Source organism: Aulonocara sp. 'chitande type north' Nkhata Bay, linkage group LG22 (assembly GCF_057382095.1).
Source record: "Aulonocara sp. 'chitande type north' Nkhata Bay isolate Kocher_YH1m ecotype deep benthic linkage group LG22, A_spYH_male_GT1.1, whole genome shotgun sequence".
Taxonomy (NCBI): Eukaryota; Metazoa; Chordata; class Actinopteri; order Cichliformes; family Cichlidae; genus Aulonocara; species Aulonocara sp. 'chitande type north' Nkhata Bay.
In genome coordinates, this window is record NC_141364.1 from 21,969,394 (window position 1) to 21,989,493 (window position 20,100).

The 20,100-nt window shown below is 41.9% G+C and overlaps 2 protein-coding genes across 2 annotated transcripts; one reads left to right on the plus strand and one right to left on the minus strand.

The window, feature by feature from the left end:
- Window positions 1-1,560: 1,560 nt before the first annotated feature.
- LOC147304169 (progranulin-like) lies at window positions 1,561-6,036 on the minus strand. The gene is made up of 5 exons (XM_086281307.1): window positions 3,170-6,036; window positions 2,919-3,068; window positions 2,537-2,839; window positions 2,248-2,421; window positions 1,561-1,912 (listed from the first exon to the last, which is right to left on the minus strand). Exons 2-4 carry the CDS (start codon window positions 3,066-3,068, stop codon window positions 2,254-2,256), a joined length of 621 nt encoding a protein of 206 aa, XP_086137433.1. The 5' UTR covers window positions 3,170-6,036; the 3' UTR covers window positions 1,561-1,912; window positions 2,248-2,253.
- A 9,473-nt stretch (window positions 6,037-15,509) lies between these two features.
- Window positions 15,510-20,023, plus strand: LOC147304170 (uncharacterized). The gene is made up of 2 exons (XM_086281292.1): window positions 15,510-15,719; window positions 15,970-20,023. Exon 2 carries the CDS (start codon window positions 18,071-18,073, stop codon window positions 19,610-19,612), a length of 1,542 nt encoding a protein of 513 aa, XP_086137418.1. The 5' UTR covers window positions 15,510-15,719; window positions 15,970-18,070; the 3' UTR covers window positions 19,613-20,023.
- Window positions 20,024-20,100: the final 77 nt, after the last annotated feature.

Consider the following 20,100-nt stretch of genomic DNA (forward strand, 5'->3'; position numbering starts at 1 on the left):
AAAGGATGGTTCCACAGTGTGTGGCATCAACTATCAAATATGGAGGAGGAAGTGTAATTGTCTGGGGGTTTTTGGGTGGTACAGAGTGAGAGGTACGCTGAACCAAAACTACTACAACAGCATTCTGCAGCATAATGGAATATTCTCTGGTATGCGCCAGGTTGGTCAGGGGTTCATCCTACAGAAAGATAATGACACAAAACATAAGTGCAAGCCAGGCCAGAACTACCTCAGGAAAAAATAAAAGATGATAAGCTTGAAAACATGGAGTGTTCAGCACAGTCTCCAGACTTAAACCCCATCGAGCTGGTTTGGGATGAACGGACAGAAGAGTGAAAACAAAGTAACCTACAAGTTCCACACATTTATGGGAACTTCTGCAACAGATATGGGAAGAACTTTCTGAAGAACATTTGATTTCTATTGTAGAAAGAATGTGACCAGTGTTTTCAGCGGTTATATCTGCCAAATGTGGCTACATTGATGACACAAAAGTTTAGAATACATCTTTCTCTATAAATTGATTACGTGATTTCCTTTTTAACTCCAGCATAATGTAGTTGTTTCTGGCCTGGATGTAGTTTCCACTTCACAATAGTCCTCCTTTTGTGCAATGAAAATAAAAGTAATGTCCATATCCACCGTGTAGACTGCGCCACCATTTTCCTCCTCCAGCACACAAACTAAAATGTGTCTGACCTGTACTATATAAAGCTGTGTGTAGCACTCTCAAGGATTGATGTAGGCATGATGTAGAGTTATAAAACAGGGTTTGTTCTGGTCTTGACAACCTGTGAGAACTGCTCACAGACAAAAACAATAAAATAAAAACATCACATCAAAATGCACTCTTGCACTTAGTGTCAATCAAAAGTCCTTCATCACAGAAAATAAAACATTTAAAATACACAAACCTCATAAGCTGGCATCCAAGAGGGGCTAAATAGTCCTTTATGGCCTTATTATCTTACTCTCCATCTTCTTTCTCATTTATTTCTTCTCTTTTTCTAACTTTAAACATTACTTTCTTCATGTGTGGCGCTAACCGCAAGCTGCAGCATGCAGACACCATGTGCCTTAGCAAAAGAGTGCAACTGCAACCAACTGTACCCTACACAGTTCACCACCAGAGGGTGCAAAAGAACAAAATCCAGACATAGAGCTTAACAAAACATCAAATGCAAAAGGCTTTTTCACACTGTGTGCAAGTGGAACCAATAACCTGGATCAATAGGCAAACAAACTGAAAATTCCAAGAAGTTGGACTACTGGGAACAAGAACCGGTTCTCAATTGCCATTCCAATCCACCATTATGCATGGTAACATAATTAGTGTCTGTTTGTGTATATTTCTTCATATTTTCATAGGAAAATAGGAAGTAGGTACAGCAATTCTTGTTTTAATACTGGAACGTGCAAACATACATTGATATACAATTTCAACTTTATTTCTCAAGTAATGCATTATGCTGGGCTGGTATTGGGCAGGCTGAGGTGTTCATGGGCACTCAAACTGTGACGTGAAAAGATGATAAATAAATGACTGCATGACACAGCTGGGAAGAAGATGCTATGATTTTTTTTATTGGTGAAGCTGGACAAAAGTATACAAAGGAATGGAAAAAAATCATAAAACAAATCAAAACATTTTCACCTCACCATCGTAACATCATACTGGTCTATATTCACTGACACTCAGTCACATAGGCAGTATAGGAGAATGGAATAGATGAAAAACACATTTTCATTATTTAAAAAGCAATCGATAAGATGATTTGAGATTAGCTTGAAATCATTAATGATTTCCCTATTTCTACAATAGGGATTAGGCATTTTCAACACATGATGACCTCAGTGAAAAGTTTGCTTAGCTGGTCTGTGGAGATGACTGGTGACTCTTTCTCCAGTGGGCCTGAAATTAGTGCAAGTCTTTGTGTTAGAACAACATATTATAGTCATCTCACTAAGTTTCTCCCTAAGTCAGGGGTGTCGAACTCCAGGCCTCGAGGGCCGGTGTCCTGCAGGTTTTAGATCTCACCCTGGGTCAACACACCTGAATCAAATGATTAGTTCATTACCAGGCATCTGGTTGGTGATCAGATGTGCACGCCATCATTTGATATAACACCAGTAAACAGAGAAAGTCTTAAATTTAGCCTTGAAATTTGATCTGAACAGTGAGTGAAATTATCCCAGGATGTTCTCCACATACGAAGGTTGTAAAAGTGGTTAGAGTGTGGCATTTACCTTCTTCTAATTGTCGTCTTCCTCTGAAGTTGGGATGAGGGAGGCAGGTGCTGAAGGCACTGCTGGCTTGCGGAGGAAAGGATATGTGAGTTTTTCCCTCACACAGTGCTGGTAGGTGCTGTCACAGTCAAATCCAACTGGACAGCAGTGGTAGCCATCCAGACAACATTTGCCCTGCAAGAAACACTTTTAGTCTCTGAAAAGAATAATTATCATAGCTGCAAACTTGTTTCATGGCAGTGGAAGCTAAAAGGAATTTTATTGCACAAGAGTGTTTAGGCTGACTCACAGGAGAGTAGGGACAACAGGTCCAGCCTCCTTGTGGGTGTCTGCAGCAAGTAGTGCCATCAGGACAGTAGGTGTAACTGTCACAGTAGACCACTGAAGTCTTTATTTGATCTGGGACGTGGCTCTCTTTAAGCTCCTGCAGTGGAGTTCCAGGAAGTTCAGGGGTGTTTGGTTGCTCCGCAGCCTCCTTCTTCACCATGGGTATGGTCAGCCACGGCTGGTCTAATTTCTCACATTTCATGGTAACCAGGTTACAGCGATATCCTGAAGGGCAGCAGTGGAGCAGGTCGCTGCAGCACATGGCCTGCAAAGTAAGTAAGACCAGCAGAACTTTTAACAACCAACAATCAAGTTACTGCACTGACAGAACGTTTCTGACTTACATTAGGATATGAGCAGCAGGCAAAGCCAATATAAGCCTTGCAGCAGGTGGCGGTGTCTGGACAAGTACTCCCATCATGACACATGATAGAGCATGAAGCAAATCCCCACAGAAACACACCGAATGACAAACACAGAGTGATCCTCAACATCTGGAAGACAGAATCAACATGACTTTGCAGATTTTTTTCTTTCTGAACTAAAAAGGTCAGACTTTGTAACTTTAATGTGACACACTAAAGTCCAATGTTACCTTGAAGAAATTCAGTGAAGAAATTCAGCAGCTTCCTGTGATGCCTTTCACACTTTCCCCTCTGCTGTATCACACACAGCTCTATATAGTACAGGTCAGACACTCCCACTGAGTAAGAATGAAAGATTAACTTCACGTAACACCCCCCTATCTCGTAACTCTCATATTAAGACAGACAGGTTTTGAAAATTTCTGGAACTGCAAAAGTTCAAATCCACTACTTAACTGCTGTAATTACTCAGCTTAATATACAGTCACCACACGTCCTCATATGACATGATTGTATATGCACAATAACGAAGGAGTGGGTCTGTAAGCCTCACCTATCCATCAACGTGCAACAGAGCTGGCAAAAGTACAGACGCTCTTCAATTTGTAGGAGTACAGATTGAAGTACTGTTTGAACTAATTTACTGAAAGAAATGCAAAAAAGTATATACTTGGAAATTTACTTAATGAATAAAGGGAAAAACTACTAATAATAATAATCACACGTTTTATTTAAAGACTTTCTAAACACTCAAGGACACCTCACACACAATTAAAATTGCTTGTAAAACATAAAAACATAAAGTAGCTTTTCTGCAAATCTTTTGGTGCTAACTGTGCTCTCACTTACCATTTTAATTTAATAATAAAATAATATTAAAACACGGGAATACAAGCTTTATTTCAACTCGCATTGTAATTGTAATGATATACTCAGCTTGAACATTTGCGACGGAGAACACAAGCAAGGAAAACAACAGCTGTATTTGTTGTTGCCTACAGTGTAGATGGGTGACTTTGCATCCACACTTAAACAGAAAAATCGATATACTCCGGGGTTAAAGTGAAGTGAGGGGACATTAAGCTTGGTTCTAGTGGTGCAGTGTGAGGAAATAATCAGAATAATTTCTGTTGTGAGCTCGAGTTGATTTTGTGTTCAGGCTGCAATCAGCTGGCCTGTGCTGCTGCCTTTTGAGGATCCACACAACTGAATTCAACAAGACATTAGCTAATGTTACACAAGCTGACATGGCTGATTTATAAAGATAGAATTCAGTGAGTGAATCTAAGCATCATCAGCTCAAATGTAAATTGATGTCTTTTTTTTCTTTCTTTTTTTAAACCAAAACACCGCAGCTTCTCTGTGCGGGTTCAATTTTGTGCTTTACTGTAAATTTGACCACATTTATTATACAGTGCTCAGCATTTGTCAGAAAACTTTTAGTTCCCTTTCAGAATCAACATTTTCTATGAGATACTACAAAATACTCCCACAAATGTGGGCCATTGACTGCAAACAAGATTTGTGAATTTGCACAAACAAAAAAGTGATTTTCCTAACAAATTCATTAAAGCCCATGTCGCAAAAATCAGTAAACCCCAATTATTGTAGGTGACTCAAAAATTTAAGATGGAAGTGCAACCATCTTACAGAGATGTCCAGGCCGTCCACGGAAGTTAACATCTCGACAGGAGCGTCTTCTGATGAGAAGGGTCGAAGAAATTCGCCATGCAAGTTCACTGCTAAAGTAGTAGAAAGCCAAACTGGAGTGACCGTTTCCTGTGACACCATACAGCACACACTGCAGAGGAATGGCATGCATGGGTATCGCCAAGGAAGGAAGCCTCTCCTAAATCCCATGCACAAAAAAGCACGCCTAGAATTTGCTAGGGCCCATGCTGAAAAAGATCAAGATTACTGGCACTCTATACTCTGAAGTATTGAGACAAAGATCACTGTTTTTGGAACTAATGGTTTCAAAAGTGTATGGCGTCATAAAGGAGAGGATTTCAACGACAAATGCATGGTGCCTACAGTGAAACATGGTGGTGGCAGTGTCCTTATGTGAGGCTGCATGAGTGCTGCTGGTGTTGGGAAGCTGCATTTCATTCATGGTGTCATGAACTCAACAATGTACTGCTCAATACTGAAGGAGAAGATGCTGCCATCACTCCGTGCACTTGGTCGTCGTGCACTTTTCCAACACGACAATGATCCAAAACACACATCTACAGCTACTGTTGCATTTCTGAGGAAGAACAGGTTGAAGGTGACTGAATGGCTAAGTATGTCTCCTGATCTGAACCCAATCGAACACCTGTGGGGAATTCTGAAGCGACGAGTTGAGCGTCACTCTCCATCCAGCATCCAGGCTCTAAAAGAGGTTGAAGAATGGAAAAGATAGATGTTGCAATATGTCACAAACTTGTTCATTCCATGCCTAGAAGACTTGGTGCTGTCCTTGAAAATCACGGTGATCATACAAAATACTAGATGTAGTAGTTTTTGTTGCGGGGTGTATTCATTTTTGCGTCAACCAAGTCGAGTAAAACTGAAGATTTTGTGATCTAAGTTATATTATTAACCTCAATTTCATATTATGGAGTTAAAATGGAGTTGAACAAGTGTTCAATAAAACCTAGCGTTGTGAAAATTTTGGAAATTGTTCTTTTGTTCTTTGAGCTACTGATTAACGTGCTTTTTAAAGGGGGTGTACTCATTTATGCTGAGCACTGTAGTTAGGTTTAAATGTCCTATTTACCACAGTTGCTGAGCAGTAATTATGTTTGTTTATAACCTCTTCTTCCCCTCCTGTCCGGCCTTTCTCACATCGTTCTCTATCTCTGAAGTTATTAACTTTTTTTCCCTCCCTCAAATGTGGAACCTGTACCTTTAGCCAGCAGACACACTTTTGTGACAAAGTGCACACAAACGGTTTGTGTGTTTCCAGATATTTGTTGAGCCTTTAGAAATGCTGAATTTTATAAAACACTGCTCCCCTTATGCTCGCTTCTCTTCTGTAGTGCTTGCTAGATGCAATTTGCAAACATCTGGTCCAAAAAGTGTTGTTTTGGATCATTTTGGCCTGCTTTAAGGGCTGAATGTAGTACTTTAAATAACATATAAATCATAAATTTCTGCCTATTTTGTGCCATTGTGTGCAATAAGCACCAGTGGTGGATGCACCAATAGGATTGTCTTTGTTATTTTCCCTCCATTTATGTTCAAGTCGGTTTGATATCTGAAAGATTTCCAGTGGTGGGAAATAGTCACTCAGTTCCCATGTCTTAAATCTACACTAAGAAGCCTGTTTTGGAAATGCATGTGGTCTTTTTAGACCTTGCCAACACCTTCGGGTCAGTTCCACACGAGATCTTGTGGATGGCCTTGAACTATTTCAGCATACCAAACCACATCACAGGACTGGTCAAGACCTACTTTCAGGATTTACAGTTTTGTGTGACAGCTGAGAAAACCACCACAGCCTGGCAGCACCTGGGAATTGGAGTCATGGCAGGCTCCACAATTTCGCCTCATGCGGGCATCTCGGTGGGTAGTGGGAGGTGAGAGACTCAAGTGTGGCCTTCGTCTTCCGCCCATTAGAGCCTACATGGATGACATGACCATCATTACAACAACAAAACCATGTAGGCGATTGCTACAGAAGCTCCAAGAAAAAATCGAATGGGCAAGAATGGAGTTTAAGCCAAGTAAATCTCACAGCATCTCCATCATAAAAAGAAAACTGACAGCCGAGCAATTCTATATCAGTGGAGAACCAATTCCAACAGTCTTAGAGAAGCCCTTAAGGAGCCTGGGGCGGTGGTATAATGCAGACCTCAATGATACGTGGCAACTAGAACAACTAAGGCAGAACTTGGCTAATGAACTCAAGCGGATTAACAACACTGCACTCCCAGGGAAACTGAAGCTCTGGTGCTTCCAGTTTGGGTTATTACCCAGACTACTGTGGCAGTTGACAATGTCCGAGGTCTCACTCAATCATGCCAGTCGACTAGAGAGGCTAGTGAGCTCCTACGTTAAAAAGTGGCTCGGACTTCCCAAATGCCTCAGCAGCGTTGCACTCTATAGCGATGGGATACTGTCATTGCCTCTCCCTTGTCTAGTAGAGGAGTTTAAATGTGCAAAAGTGAGGTTTGAGATGTCACTCACGGACTCCCGGGACCCCATAGTGAGAGGCACTGCTCCCACCCGAGCAATTGGGAGGAAGTGGTGGGTCACGTCCGCAGGACAGAGGAGGATTTGTTTGGTGGCAACAGGCATCTGTAACCGAACGTCAAAAAATGATGGTGAAGGAGGTGTGTTGACAGGAGGAAACAGCCAGACATGCCAGAGCGCTGGCCAAGCAGGGTTGCTGGATGAATTGGGAGAGTGTTGAAAAGAGGAAACTCTCATGGAGTGAAATCTGGAGATGGAGTCTAATAGACTAAGTTTCATCAACCGAGTGACATACGATGTGCTACCTTCCCCAATAAATCTGCAGCTGTGGCTTGGAAAGGACCCAGCCTTCCCCCTGTGTACAGCCACACTCAAGCACATCTTGGTTGGCTGTAGGACTAGCCTTACTCAAGGCAGATACACATGGAGACACAACCAGGTGTCTAGCCGAGAAAGTTGAGTGCAAAAGAAAATCCATCAATGCTCAACCTTTCACGAACCAAGAGGAGCGTCAGTTTTCATCAGCATTTGTCCGGGAGGGAGACAAGCCGAGGACAAGCCCCTCAACCCCGGACCTGGGCCCGCTGAAGGTTGCCAGGGATTGGCAGATGCAAGTGGACTTGGATCAGAGGCTAATTTTTCCCTCAGAGATCATAACAACTACTCTGCGACCAGACCTCGTCCTTTGGTCTAACTCCCAAAAACTTGCATACGTCATTGAGCTGACAATACCATGGGAGGAAGCAATTGAGAAAGCAATTGAGGAAGCATTTGAGCGTAAGAAGCTGCGGTATGCCAACTTGGCAGCTGAGGCAGAGAACAGAGGCTGGAAGATCAAGGTGCGCCCAGTGGAAGTGGGGTGCAGGGGCTTTGTTGCCAGTACAACAGCAAAACTACTTAGAGAGATTGGGATCAGAGGACAGGCACAATGGCAGGCTATAAGAGAATTAGCTAACACTGCTGAGAGGACCAGTCACTGGCTATGGCTAAAAAGGGCTGACATCACTTGGGCAGCTAAGGCAGTCAGCTAACCGCGAGACACACGCCCAGGATTGATCAACTCATGGTGGGCCTGCTTCAACAAGGGGTGTCAAAAGGTTAAAACATAACATTAGAAATTTTGCTGGTTGACTGATACAGCTCAGGACCTCCTGGGGACTGTGCAGTTAACCTTATTGTAGTAAACCCAAAAGGAGGAATGAAAGAAAAGAAAAATGTTCCGCTCTTCTTCCCTCTGCTCTTCTTCCCTTTTCTGGGAGGCAGTGGGAAGGTAGAGCGTACAGCCCGATTTGGCAGGGAGGTGTGGGAAGCCAGATTGGGCGCCCCCCTTCCGGCTCTCCTCTCTGCTCTCTCCTGTCTTATCCCTTTTGTCTTACTTCTCTCTATCACCTTTTCTATCCCTTTGAAGAAGTGAGGCTCCATAAATCTTAAAGAGTTAAGTATTATTTCTCACTTGCAGTGAATAGACAGAAGAAAATAAACTGTAGAAAACTAAACACAAGAAAGAAGAGAAATAACAATTTAACATAAACCAGTGGCACACCTGATCAACCCTGGCAGGGCCTCCTTGGATCAGGGTGTCTAGTGATACTGACCGAAACACCCAATGAATCCAAGTAGCACTACTGACGATGTGTCCCAAATCTTCAGAATCAGAATCAGAATCAGAATACTTTATTCATCCCGAGGGAAATTAGGGTTACAGCAGGCAGCACGCTAATGGCGCATGCGCACTTACAAAGGAACCTTCTGACCAACTTTACACAAACATCACATTGGGCAGACATGTCAGAAAGGTAGGCTGATAGGAAAAAACAACAAAAATACACTACATGAGGTAAGAGGAGGAGAAAAAAAACTCCACTCAGACTGAGCTCCTAGTGAGAGAACAGTTTGATAACAGAAAAAACACCTCAGCACAAAAGCACATGACTATCAATACACCATAGAAACACAAGACAAGCAACAGGGGTGGGTAAAGGGTAAGAGAGAGCCGGTGTAGACAGCGCATCCGGTCCTGCAGCGTCTGTGCTGGTCCAGTTGACTGCTATCTTCCCCGGTAGGGCACAAGCATCGAAGGCGTTGGAAAGGGTGGGGGGATGAGTGAGTGCTTATCAGTGTAAGTGTGTGTGTGTGCGTGTCCATAGTTCAGCTGAGACAGTGTCCTTCGGCCTATCAGGCTAAGTAAACAGTCCTCCAGCCAATCCAGGTGTCCTTGCATGGGATGGGAAGAATAGCCGTAACACAGTCATTATCAGGGAGTGATTGTTCGGCTCCAGCCTTGGGCCTGCAGCTGGCGCCGTGATGGGGATCCGCAATGTTTATGTTGGTTTTGTTAATTTCCATGCGAGCAGCCCAGGAGAATTTTTCAGGCTGCTCTTTAACACTCCAACACTGGCCTCTCGATCTCCCGTTGGAGAGTCGCGAGCCTCCCCATGATGGTATCAAACTTCTGTTCCATGGTGTTATCGTTCTTTTGATTCTGAGACCTCACAACTGCAGTGATCCGTTCCGCGATGTTTTCCAACTGTCGCTCAAGGGTCTCATTTTGAGCAGGCCTCTCTCTGATGTTTCCCCTCATACGCTCAATGGTGTTGTTTTGAGCCTTCACGGCAGCTGTAAGCGTCTCCAAGGTGTTGACCATATTACGTTCGTTGTGAGAGGTTGCGCCTCGTTCCATTTCGATTCCAGCGGGCAGCCTTGGGGGGGTTTGAACAGCCGGTTCCGCTCTCTTATTTCTCCGATAAACCAGGGCTAAGCCAACTCCGATCAGCATGAACCCTGTTATCATGGTTCCGAATAGATAGATATCTTCAGCGTCCTCGATCGACAGTCCCGCCAGGCACATGATCCTCCAGTTCTGCCACCCGTCCATCGTGTATCCGGCAGGGAAAGTCCCTCCAGGGCACTCAGGCTCTCCCGAGCCCAGATTTCTCGTTGAGAAAAGGGTGTCTCTTTTAGGTTTTAGAGAACGACAGTGGGAGGCTATTCCAGGGAAAGTAATGCACACAAGACAAGACAAGGACATTGAGGCTAAGCAGGGAAGATAAGGGTGAGGAGGAGAGGAGAAAAGTGCGACCACCTTCGCTGAGAGCTAATATGATAATCTAGATCAGATCTCTAATCCCTAAACCTAACCAAGGAAGAAAAAATGGCAGATTAGCTTGGGTAAAAGACCGCTAGTTGAGGCACACAATGATGTGTAAGATTTTCTGCATTTAAAGCAATACATTATCAGGGATTGTAACATCTAGTCCTTTTACTGAATCAAACAAGATCGCTAAATTGTGGACTTCAGTCCTGTGTTCAGAACTGCATCTTGGTGACCAGTAATGTATAAAAAGGACAGAAAGATATGTACTGGTAGTTGCTGGTTAGAGGGATTGTTGTCTAACTTTTGTGGCACTAGCAAGAGATGGTGCCTTGCAAAGAAAATATTCTGCATTTTAGCAATTGATTTGACTTTCAATTAATATACAAGATCGCTTTATCCAAGAAAACCACTTTGTGGGCTGTAACTTGAAATGGGAAGTTATAACGAATATAACACAGTGTATTTCTTCTTTTTCTCACTGCTTCTCTTTTTGTTCTTGGCTTCAGGAAAGAGCACGTCTCTGAAAACCATTTCACAATAAAGGATTTTCTATAATCAGCTGCAACAGCAACCAGCAGTCACGTCAAGTAGTGCTTATCTACGAATATCAATTGGAACATGTCAAAATGAAAGGGATCTGTCATTTCACCTCAAACAGCTTTCTGTCATATTTACATCTTTCCTTTAAATTACTACCATATGTAGTTGGTTATCATCTCTGGAAGCAGGCTTAACTCCCCTTTACTATATCCATCCATCCATCCGTCCATCCATTCACTTCCGCTTATCCTTTTCAGGGTCGCGTGGGTGCTGGAGCCTATCCCAGCTGTCATAGGGTGAGAGGCGGGGTACAGCCTGGACAGGTCCCCAGTCTGTCGTAGGGCTAACAGATAGAGACACAGACAACCATTTGCACTCACACATTCACACCTATGGGCAATTTGGATTATCCAATTAACCTATCCCCACAAGCTGCATGTCTTTGGATGGTGGGAGGAAGCCAGAGTACCCAGAAGGAACCCACGCAAACACGGGGAGAACATGCAAACTCTACACAGAAAGACCCCAGCCTGATGGTGGATTTGAACTCAGGACCGTCTTGCTGTGCGGAAACAGTGCTAACCACCGTGCCACCCTCTCCCCTTTACTATATTTCCACTGAAATCTGTTGTATCTCTGGATTTGATTTCATAACCATGTCCTGACATGTAGAGAATAAATAAATGGACCAATGGGTCAATTGCTTAAAGTGTTCATAAATTTGGTCATACTGGTGAAGCCTATAAGACATTTTCTCTCTATTTGACATTTATTTATTGTAGTTTTGACTAAAATGTTTTTTCACCGCTAGTTTAAGCATTTAGTTCATTTCTGGTTGACTATAATAACCCTCGTCCGTGATGACAGCAAAAAACATGATAACTGGTGCTTCTGTCAGTTCTCCTTTCATGGGGCGTCTCTCTGTGTTATGAGCTGTTGCATTTCATTAAAGCCGTTTTACATTATTTTAAGTGTTGACTGTAAAATGGGACCTGTCTTTGATTCACTTCCGTATTTTCTTTTTACCGTAACTTTACCTCCTCCTTCCTTATCTAAGTGTGTTGCTCTAACAGCTTCTTCATTTCTCAATAATTCAAATGTGCTGCTGCCCGCAGAAACCCGGCTGTGGTGCCTGACTTGTATACTTGATCAAATTCAGCATGTCTATTACTTGATCTGGTCAGCCCTCAGTTATATTTGTATTGGTGACACATAAAGGAGTAAAGAAAGAATAAAACAAAACAAAAAATCTTTCATCTTACAGTCTTGGACTTCTTGATGCCCAGAGCAGTCTGATCTGGCAACCAGTCACACCAATAGATGAAAACTCACATTCCTATCATTTTTTTTTTTACGAGTATTCATCCTCATATCTATTCATTTATCCACTGACTGTCTTCTTGTGATCTGATTCTGTCTCAGATGTCGCACTATGTGCAATATTCTTCAGCAAATCTTGACTAAACTAATATTAGCTCCAAAAACAAAAAAAACTGTTTCAACATTCAACATCGTGTCTCAATATTGTTTATGTGGCCCCAAGAAATCTCAAGAGTAAGAATTTCTGAGTTTCAAGAAGGAAAGATCACAGTTGTATCCATACTGTTGTGCTGCCCATCTGCACAACACTGGCCCTGAAATCAGTACAAGTGTTTGAGTTGGAACAGCTGCTTTTATAGGATTGTAAAAAATAAAAAATAAAAAAATACATATATATGTGTATATATATATATGTATATATATATATATATATACATATATATGTGTATATATATATATGTATATATATATATATATATATATATATGTATATATATATATATATATATATATATATATATATATATATATATATATATATATATGTATATGTATATATGTATATATATATATATATATATATATATATATATATATATGTATATATATATATATATGTATATGTATATATGTGCACTTTTTTTATTAATAATTGTTTCTAGATCTGGATTTTTTGTGCAATTAACTGCTCCCAGTTTGTTTATCTTAAGCAGGCTGAACCATATGAGAAGGTTAAGGTTAGGGTAAGGTATCACACTCAGAAACTCGTGTGTTAAACTCATATTACACACCTTGTGTTACAGGGTTAAACAATTTATGCACAATCCTTACCAGTGGGTGGGGACAGTAGACTCTGTCTCTTATCCAAAATTAGCTGGAAATGTTAGCTAGAAGTACATGCCTTGCAAAGGAACTTAATACATCAGAGTAAGAATGAAGTGTAATAAACATTTTGTCTGCACATTAAGTATGGCAATGTTTTTTTTCTGATGTGTTATTGCAAGAAATGTGCAGCAAGCTACAGTTTAGAATTAAGAAGTGCTTCTAAATGGTCCAACTCATCAAAATCAGCACTTTCTACACTATGCAACAGTTACAGTGAAAATCTGTAGGAACCTGTCTCTTTACACTGCACAGAAAAATCATTAAAACTTGCTACATCACTACAGCTTCCTCTTCACATTGGAGACATCCCTGTTTTTTCCCTCTTTAAAGGAAAAAGAAAAGAAAAAAAGGGGAGAGAGAGAGTCACCAACATTTACATGGAAGCTTGAAATATGCTGACTGGCTTTTTTCAACTTTGTGAGGCACTGATGTAATATTTGGTTCAGATATGAACTCCACACCTACTCAAATATGTATGCTCTGAATGGGTGAGCAGGGGCAGATTTATTCCATTAGCGCTGATGTTGTTCTGCATTTTCCACACTAGGTGTCAGCAGAGAGTTTCAGAAGAGTGAACATAACATGGGAGAAGCTAACAGCAACAGATCTGCAAGAAGCATTTTAGGCTTGCAAGACCAACAAGGATTTTTATTGTTGTTTTGTTTTCTGTCATGATGAAGTTTTCGTCTGCAGAATATTTTTCCTGTCTCTCTCTCTTGGATTATAGCAGTTGTAACACTTACTAAGAAGCTTTTACTGCAACACGTTCAAAAGTTTTAGAACAACACAATTTTGCCAGTTATTTATTGCACTTCAATTCCAATGAATAGCTTGTAATGGTACAAAGGTAAGTGGTGAATTGCCAGAGGTTAAAACAAAGGTAAGGTTACCCAAAGCTGATGCAGAGAAAAGGGCAATTAACAATAGATGAGAGACAGACAACATAACACTTAAGAATGTAGGTCTTTCCTACAGAGAAACTGCAAATAAAGTCAAGGTGTCAGTGCGTACAGTTTCCTTCACCATCAAAAAGCACTCAGAAACTGGGACAATCTCTGACAGGAAGAGGTCTGGCAGACCCAAAGCCACAACTGAATCAGAGGAGAAGTTTCTGAGAGTTAACAGCTTGCGTGATAGGCAGCTTCAAGCACAGCTTAATAGTGGTCGTAGTAATCAAGTCTCAGTTTCAACTGTGAAGATAGGACTTTGAGCTGCAATGGACTACTAAAGACTGGAAAAAGCTATTATGGACTGATGAATAAAAAATTGAAATCTTCGGTTCATCACACAGGATCTTTGTATGCTGTTGAGTAGGTGAAAGGATGGTTCCACAGTGTGTGGCATCAACTATCAAATATGGAGGAGGAAGTGTAATTGTCTGGGTTTTTTGGGTGGTACAGAGTGAGAGGTACCCTGAACCAAAACTACTACAACAGCATTCTGCAGCATAATGGAATATCCTCTGGTATGCGCCTAGTTGGTCAGGGGTTTATCCTACAGAAAGATAATGACACAAAACATAAGTGCAAGCCAGGCCAGAACTACCTCAGGAAAAAATAAAAGATGATAAGCTTGAAAACATGGAGTGTTCAGCACAGTCTCCAGACTTAAACCCCATCGAGCTGGTTTGGGATGAACGGACAGAAGAGTGAAAACAAAGTAACCTACAAGTTCCACACATTTATGGGAACTTCTGCAACAGATATGGGAAGAACTTTCTGAAGAACATTTGATTTCTATTGTAGAAAGTCATGGGTGTTTTCAGCGGTTATATCTGCCAAATGTGGCTACATTGATGACACAAAAGTTTATAATACATCTTTCTCTATAAATTGATTTACTGATTTACTGGGCTTTCATTTCAGGGTGCAGTGAGACATTAAACTGCATAATTTCCAATAAAAACTGGAACAATTGTGGTGTTCTGATCAGATGGAAATTGAAATTAAGAATTTAGCGACTCTGATTCCATTTAGATATCACCTATCGATTTAATTCCTTTTTTTATTCTCTTATTAATTCTCATTGGCTTCTCGTTGAGTCACCACCATCACTAAACAATATATCAATAACATTTAATTTTTGCAAGTTAATTGCATGCTTTGTTTATGTATGTGTAGATTTCCCCTCTTTGTTGTAATCAGTGTTGGAGCCATTACTCAAAAAACTTAATGTATTACACATATTGTCAGCTTTAACATCTCTCTGGGTTCTTGCGTAGCTTAACATTAAAATGCTATCTGTGCAGGTGCTTACAAAGAGACGAAGTTGTGTTAGCAGCGTAATGTAGTTGTTTCTGGCCTGGATGTAGTTTCCACTACACAATAGTCCTCCTTTTGTGCAATAAAAATAAAAGTAACGTCCATATCCACCGTGTAGACTGCGCCACCATTTTCCTCCTCCAGCACACAAACTAAAATCAGCAATTCTTGTTTTAATACTGGAACATGCAAACATACATTGATATACAGAGTTTGAAAATCAATATGTGGTTTGTTCAACTTTATTCCTCAAGTAATGCTGTTCTGTATCACTAAAATATTATTCCCAGTACGTTGTTAGTTATGTGTTTTTAGCGCCCTCTGTGGTCGTTTCAAGTAATGCACCGTAGAAATGGTTTGTTTTGAAACAACTTTATTGAACAGGAAGTCAGCTCAAGGAAAGGAAGCGAGCGAAAGAAAGAGAGACATATCGGCACACGGCTTATGGTGTCCTGTCGGAAAATTTACTGTCTACATCTTTGGTTTACGGTTGTATCGCCGGTATGTACTTAAAGTTAAATTACAACTTGTTTTTGTACATTATGTTGCCGCTAGCGCAGTATTTGACCGTAAAGCTAATCTCGGTGCTAAGCTAGCTATCCGCGATGTCGGAGGTCGTCTGAGATGGCCTCAGTAGTTGTTTAAAAGTTTATATAATTAGACGTATGCTGTGTATTAGTACTGCGGTGTATAAATGTATGTTATGCTACGCTTATGTATGTCTTGACTGTATTTTTTGTCTTGTTTTTAGTTTTACCCTTTTGAATGTCAGTAAACCTGTTGACAACGCCCATCGGTCTTCAGAGTGGTGATATGAGAAAGGTGTTCACGCCCTTGCATCAGACATGCACCCGTAACGGCACAGTAAAACGGCGACATCCGCACGAACAAAGATAACGCAGTCATCGCACACTAGAGTGAAGCTGACCACTACTACGCCTGGGAGCAACACGGCATACAGCAGTGAGCCAGCAGTCGTCTAATCAACTCCAACATGTCCAGCAAGGCGTCATCCCTCAAGACCCGGTCCGAAGCTTCGTGTGCCTCCTCTACAGGTTCTGCAGCAGCCAAAGCCAGAGCAAAAGCTGAGGCAGCCAAGGCACGGCTCAGCTTCGCAGCTAAAGAAATGGATTTGAAGGTAGAAAAAGCACAAATAGAAGTAGCAAAAGCTAAAGTCGAGGTATCCATCGAATATTTACAGCATGAAAAAGATGTAGCTTCAGCCATTGCTGAAGCAGAGTCATTAGAAGCAGCTGCTGCCACACAGACAGAAACGCGCAGCAACATCTGTCCCTCAGTAACAGCAGAACGAACTAAACAGTATGTCATTGGCCAATCTACATTTGTGAGAAAAGAAAATGATGCTGCTCTTCAACAATCACAAAATGAAAATGTAACACAAAGTAAATCAGAGCTCACCTGTGATCAGCCACCAAGCCCTAAAAAGGAAAATGACCCACAAAAAATTCCAATTGGTCTAACAGATGATCCTGACTGTTGCCAAAAAACTCCAGTCATTTCCCCTTCTCCCCATGCTAATAAAAATTACAGTACCAATTGGTCAAATCAGGTGTCAGCATCTAGCTTCCATGATGCTAGGCCTTTATACAAAGAGCCTAGAGAATCAAATGTGAGTGACTTCATCAGATACTTTGCTCGTCGTGAAATAGTGGCAACAGGGCTGCTCCAGTTTAATGACAAGCCCCAAAACTTCAGAGCTTGGAAACACTCATTTGAAAATGCTATAAGCGGGTTAGATCTAACGGCAAGTGAAGAAATGGACTTGATGTTAAAATGGCTTGGCAAGGAATCGGCTGAACATGCAGAACAACTCAGAGCCATACACATCAACAACCCAGTCAATGGCCTCAACATGATATGGGACAGACTTGAACAATGTTATGGCTCAGCTGAAGTGATCGAGGATGCACTGTTTAAAAGAATTGATGCATTCCCAAAAATCTCATCCAAAGACTTTGCAAAACTGAGAAAATTTAGTGACCTGCTCATGGAAGTGCAGTGCGCTAAAGCTGAAGGAGACCTCCCTGGTCTCGCGTTCCTAGATACAGCAAGAGGAGTAAATCCAATCATCCAAAAACTTCCCTTCTACCTGCAAGAAAGGTGGATTACGGTAGGAGCCAACTACAAATGCACAAAATGTGTCTCCTTCCCACCATTTAGTGTTCTAGTAGACTTTGTTGCACAAGAAGCTGATGCTAGAAACGACCCCAGCTTTAACCTCACACCATCACCTGATGCACCCAGACCAGACAAACTATCTTGGAGGGCAAACAGACAAAAAGAGATTTCTGTGCACAAAACTGATGTCATCTCTCGCACTAGTTCAGACACACAGAGGTTCCCAAACAAAACTGTACATGGTGAAAAGATTTGTCCAATTCACAAGAAAGCCCATCCTCTCGCAGTGTGCAGAGCATTTCGCATGAAAACACTGTTAGATAGGAAAACGTTCTTAAAAGAAAATGACTTTTGCTTCAGGTGCTGTGCTTCATCTTCACACATAGCAAAGAACTGTAAAGCCAAGGTACAGTGTTCCGAGTGCAACGATGAGAAGCACTGCACGGCTCTCCACCCAGGACCAGCTCCCTGGCTAAAAGAAACCGAACCAGCAGCAGAGCATGGCGGGGAGCCTGACACCACTGAATCAGAGGAGATCACTTCTAAATGCACTCAGGTTTGTGGTGTGAATGAAGCAGGCACTTCATGTTCTAAAATCTGTCTCGTGAATGTCTACCCAGCAGGCCACCCACATCAAGCAGTAAGGCTTTATGCCATCCATGATGAACAAAGTAACAGATCACTAGTACGTCCGGAGTTCTTCGAGTTGTTTAATGACTGCGGCCCTAGTTCCCCTTACTCGCTTAAGACGTGCAGGTACCAAAGAGACAATGGGTAGAAGAGCTACAGGTTATGTAGTGGCAGCTTTAGATGGTTCAGTCCACATCTCACTGCCTAGCCTAATTGAGTGCAAAAATATCCCAAATGACAGAGACGAGATCCCCACACCCAGTGCAGCTAGACACCACAGCCATCTAAAGTCAGTGGCTCACCTCATTCCTGCCTTGGACTCTAACGCCCCCATACTAATGCTTCTTGGACGGGATGTCATTAGAGCTCACAAAGTCCGCAAACAGATAAGTGGCCCTAACAACGCACCCTATGCTCAAAAATTGGACCTAGGATGGGTCATAGTAGGAAACGTGTGTTTAGGTGACGTCCACAGAACTCCTGCAGTAAGGACTCTGTTCACAAATGCAACTGAAAGGGGACGTCCCACAGCATTCGAGCCATGTCCTAATGTTTTCAACATAAAAGAGAAACATTGTGGGATACAAGTTCCACTCAACTTCAGCTCCCAGCTGGCAGACAGTGCTTGTGAACCTGATCATTTAGGATGTAATGTGTTCAAACAAACCAGAAATGACAACTACATCTCACCTTCCATCCAGGACAATGCCTTCTTAAAAATAATGGAGGAAGGACTAACAAAAGACACAGATAACAGTTGGACAGCTCCTTTACCATTTAAAAATCCACGCCGAAAGCTCCCTAACAACAGACCACAGGCCCTGAATCGCCTAATGTCTCTTCTTCGCACCTTTGAAAAGAAGAAAGAGATGAAGGAACATTTCATCACCTTCATGGACAAAATATTCCAAAACAAACATGCAGAGATCGCCCCTACACTAAAAGAGGATGAGGAATGTTGGTATCTGCCATTATTCGGTGTCTACCATCCCCGTAAACCCACGCAGATCAGGGTCGTCTTCGACAGCAGCGCCAAGTATGAAGGCGTATCCCTGAATGACGTTCTGTTAACAGGACCAGATTTTAATAACTCATTGCTTGGGGTCCTAATACGCTTCAGAAAAGAAGCCGTTGCCTTCACAGCAGACATCGAACAGATGTTTTACTGTTTCAACGTGCGAGAGCAAGACAGGAACTACTTACGCTTCTTGTGGTTCCGTGACAACGACATTTCCAAAGAAGTTGTGGAGTACAGAATGACGGTCCACGTCTTTGGGAACAGCCCATCGCCAGCAGTAGCCATATATGGCCTGCACCAGTCTGTCCAACGCGTTGAACCGGACTGCGATGCAGATGTGAAGCAGTTTGTCATGCGTGACTTCTACGTTGATGACGGACTCAAATCTCTACCTACTGTTAAAAAAGCCATATCTCTACTCCAAAGAACCCGAGACGCACTTGCAAACTCAAACTTAAGACTGCATAAAATAGCAGCAAACAGGAAGGAAGTACTAGAGGCATTCCCGACTCAAGATTGGATTATTGTAACGGTCTTTTTACGTGTCTTAACAAATCAGCTCTGGATCGCCTTCAGTCTGTACAGAATGCAGCGGCAAGACTTTTAACTGGTACAAACAAGAGGTCACACATTACTCCAGTTCTGGCTTCTCTTCATTGGTTGCCTGTAAATTTTAGGGTTCATTTTAAAATTTTAGTTGTAACTTTTAGAGCTCTGCATGGTGAAGCTCCCCAGTATATCTCTGACCTGTTGAAACCTCATGCTTCATCCCGAGCACTTAGGTCTTCAGGTCAGAGGCTACTGGTGGTCCCACGTACTAGATTTAAAACACGTGGGGATCGAGCTTTTCAGGCACTGGCACCTAGGCTGTGGAACTCTCTGCCGTTGTCTTTACGCTGTCTAGACTCTACTGACTCCTTTAAAAAGCAGCTGAAGACATTTTTATACAAACGGGCTTTTAATTAATTTAATTAATTTTTACTTGTATGTCTGATCTTACTGTAAAGCACTTTGTGATTTTTATCTGTGAAATGTGCTATATAAATAAATTTTACTTACTTACTTACTTACTTACTTACTAAGATCATGCCAAAA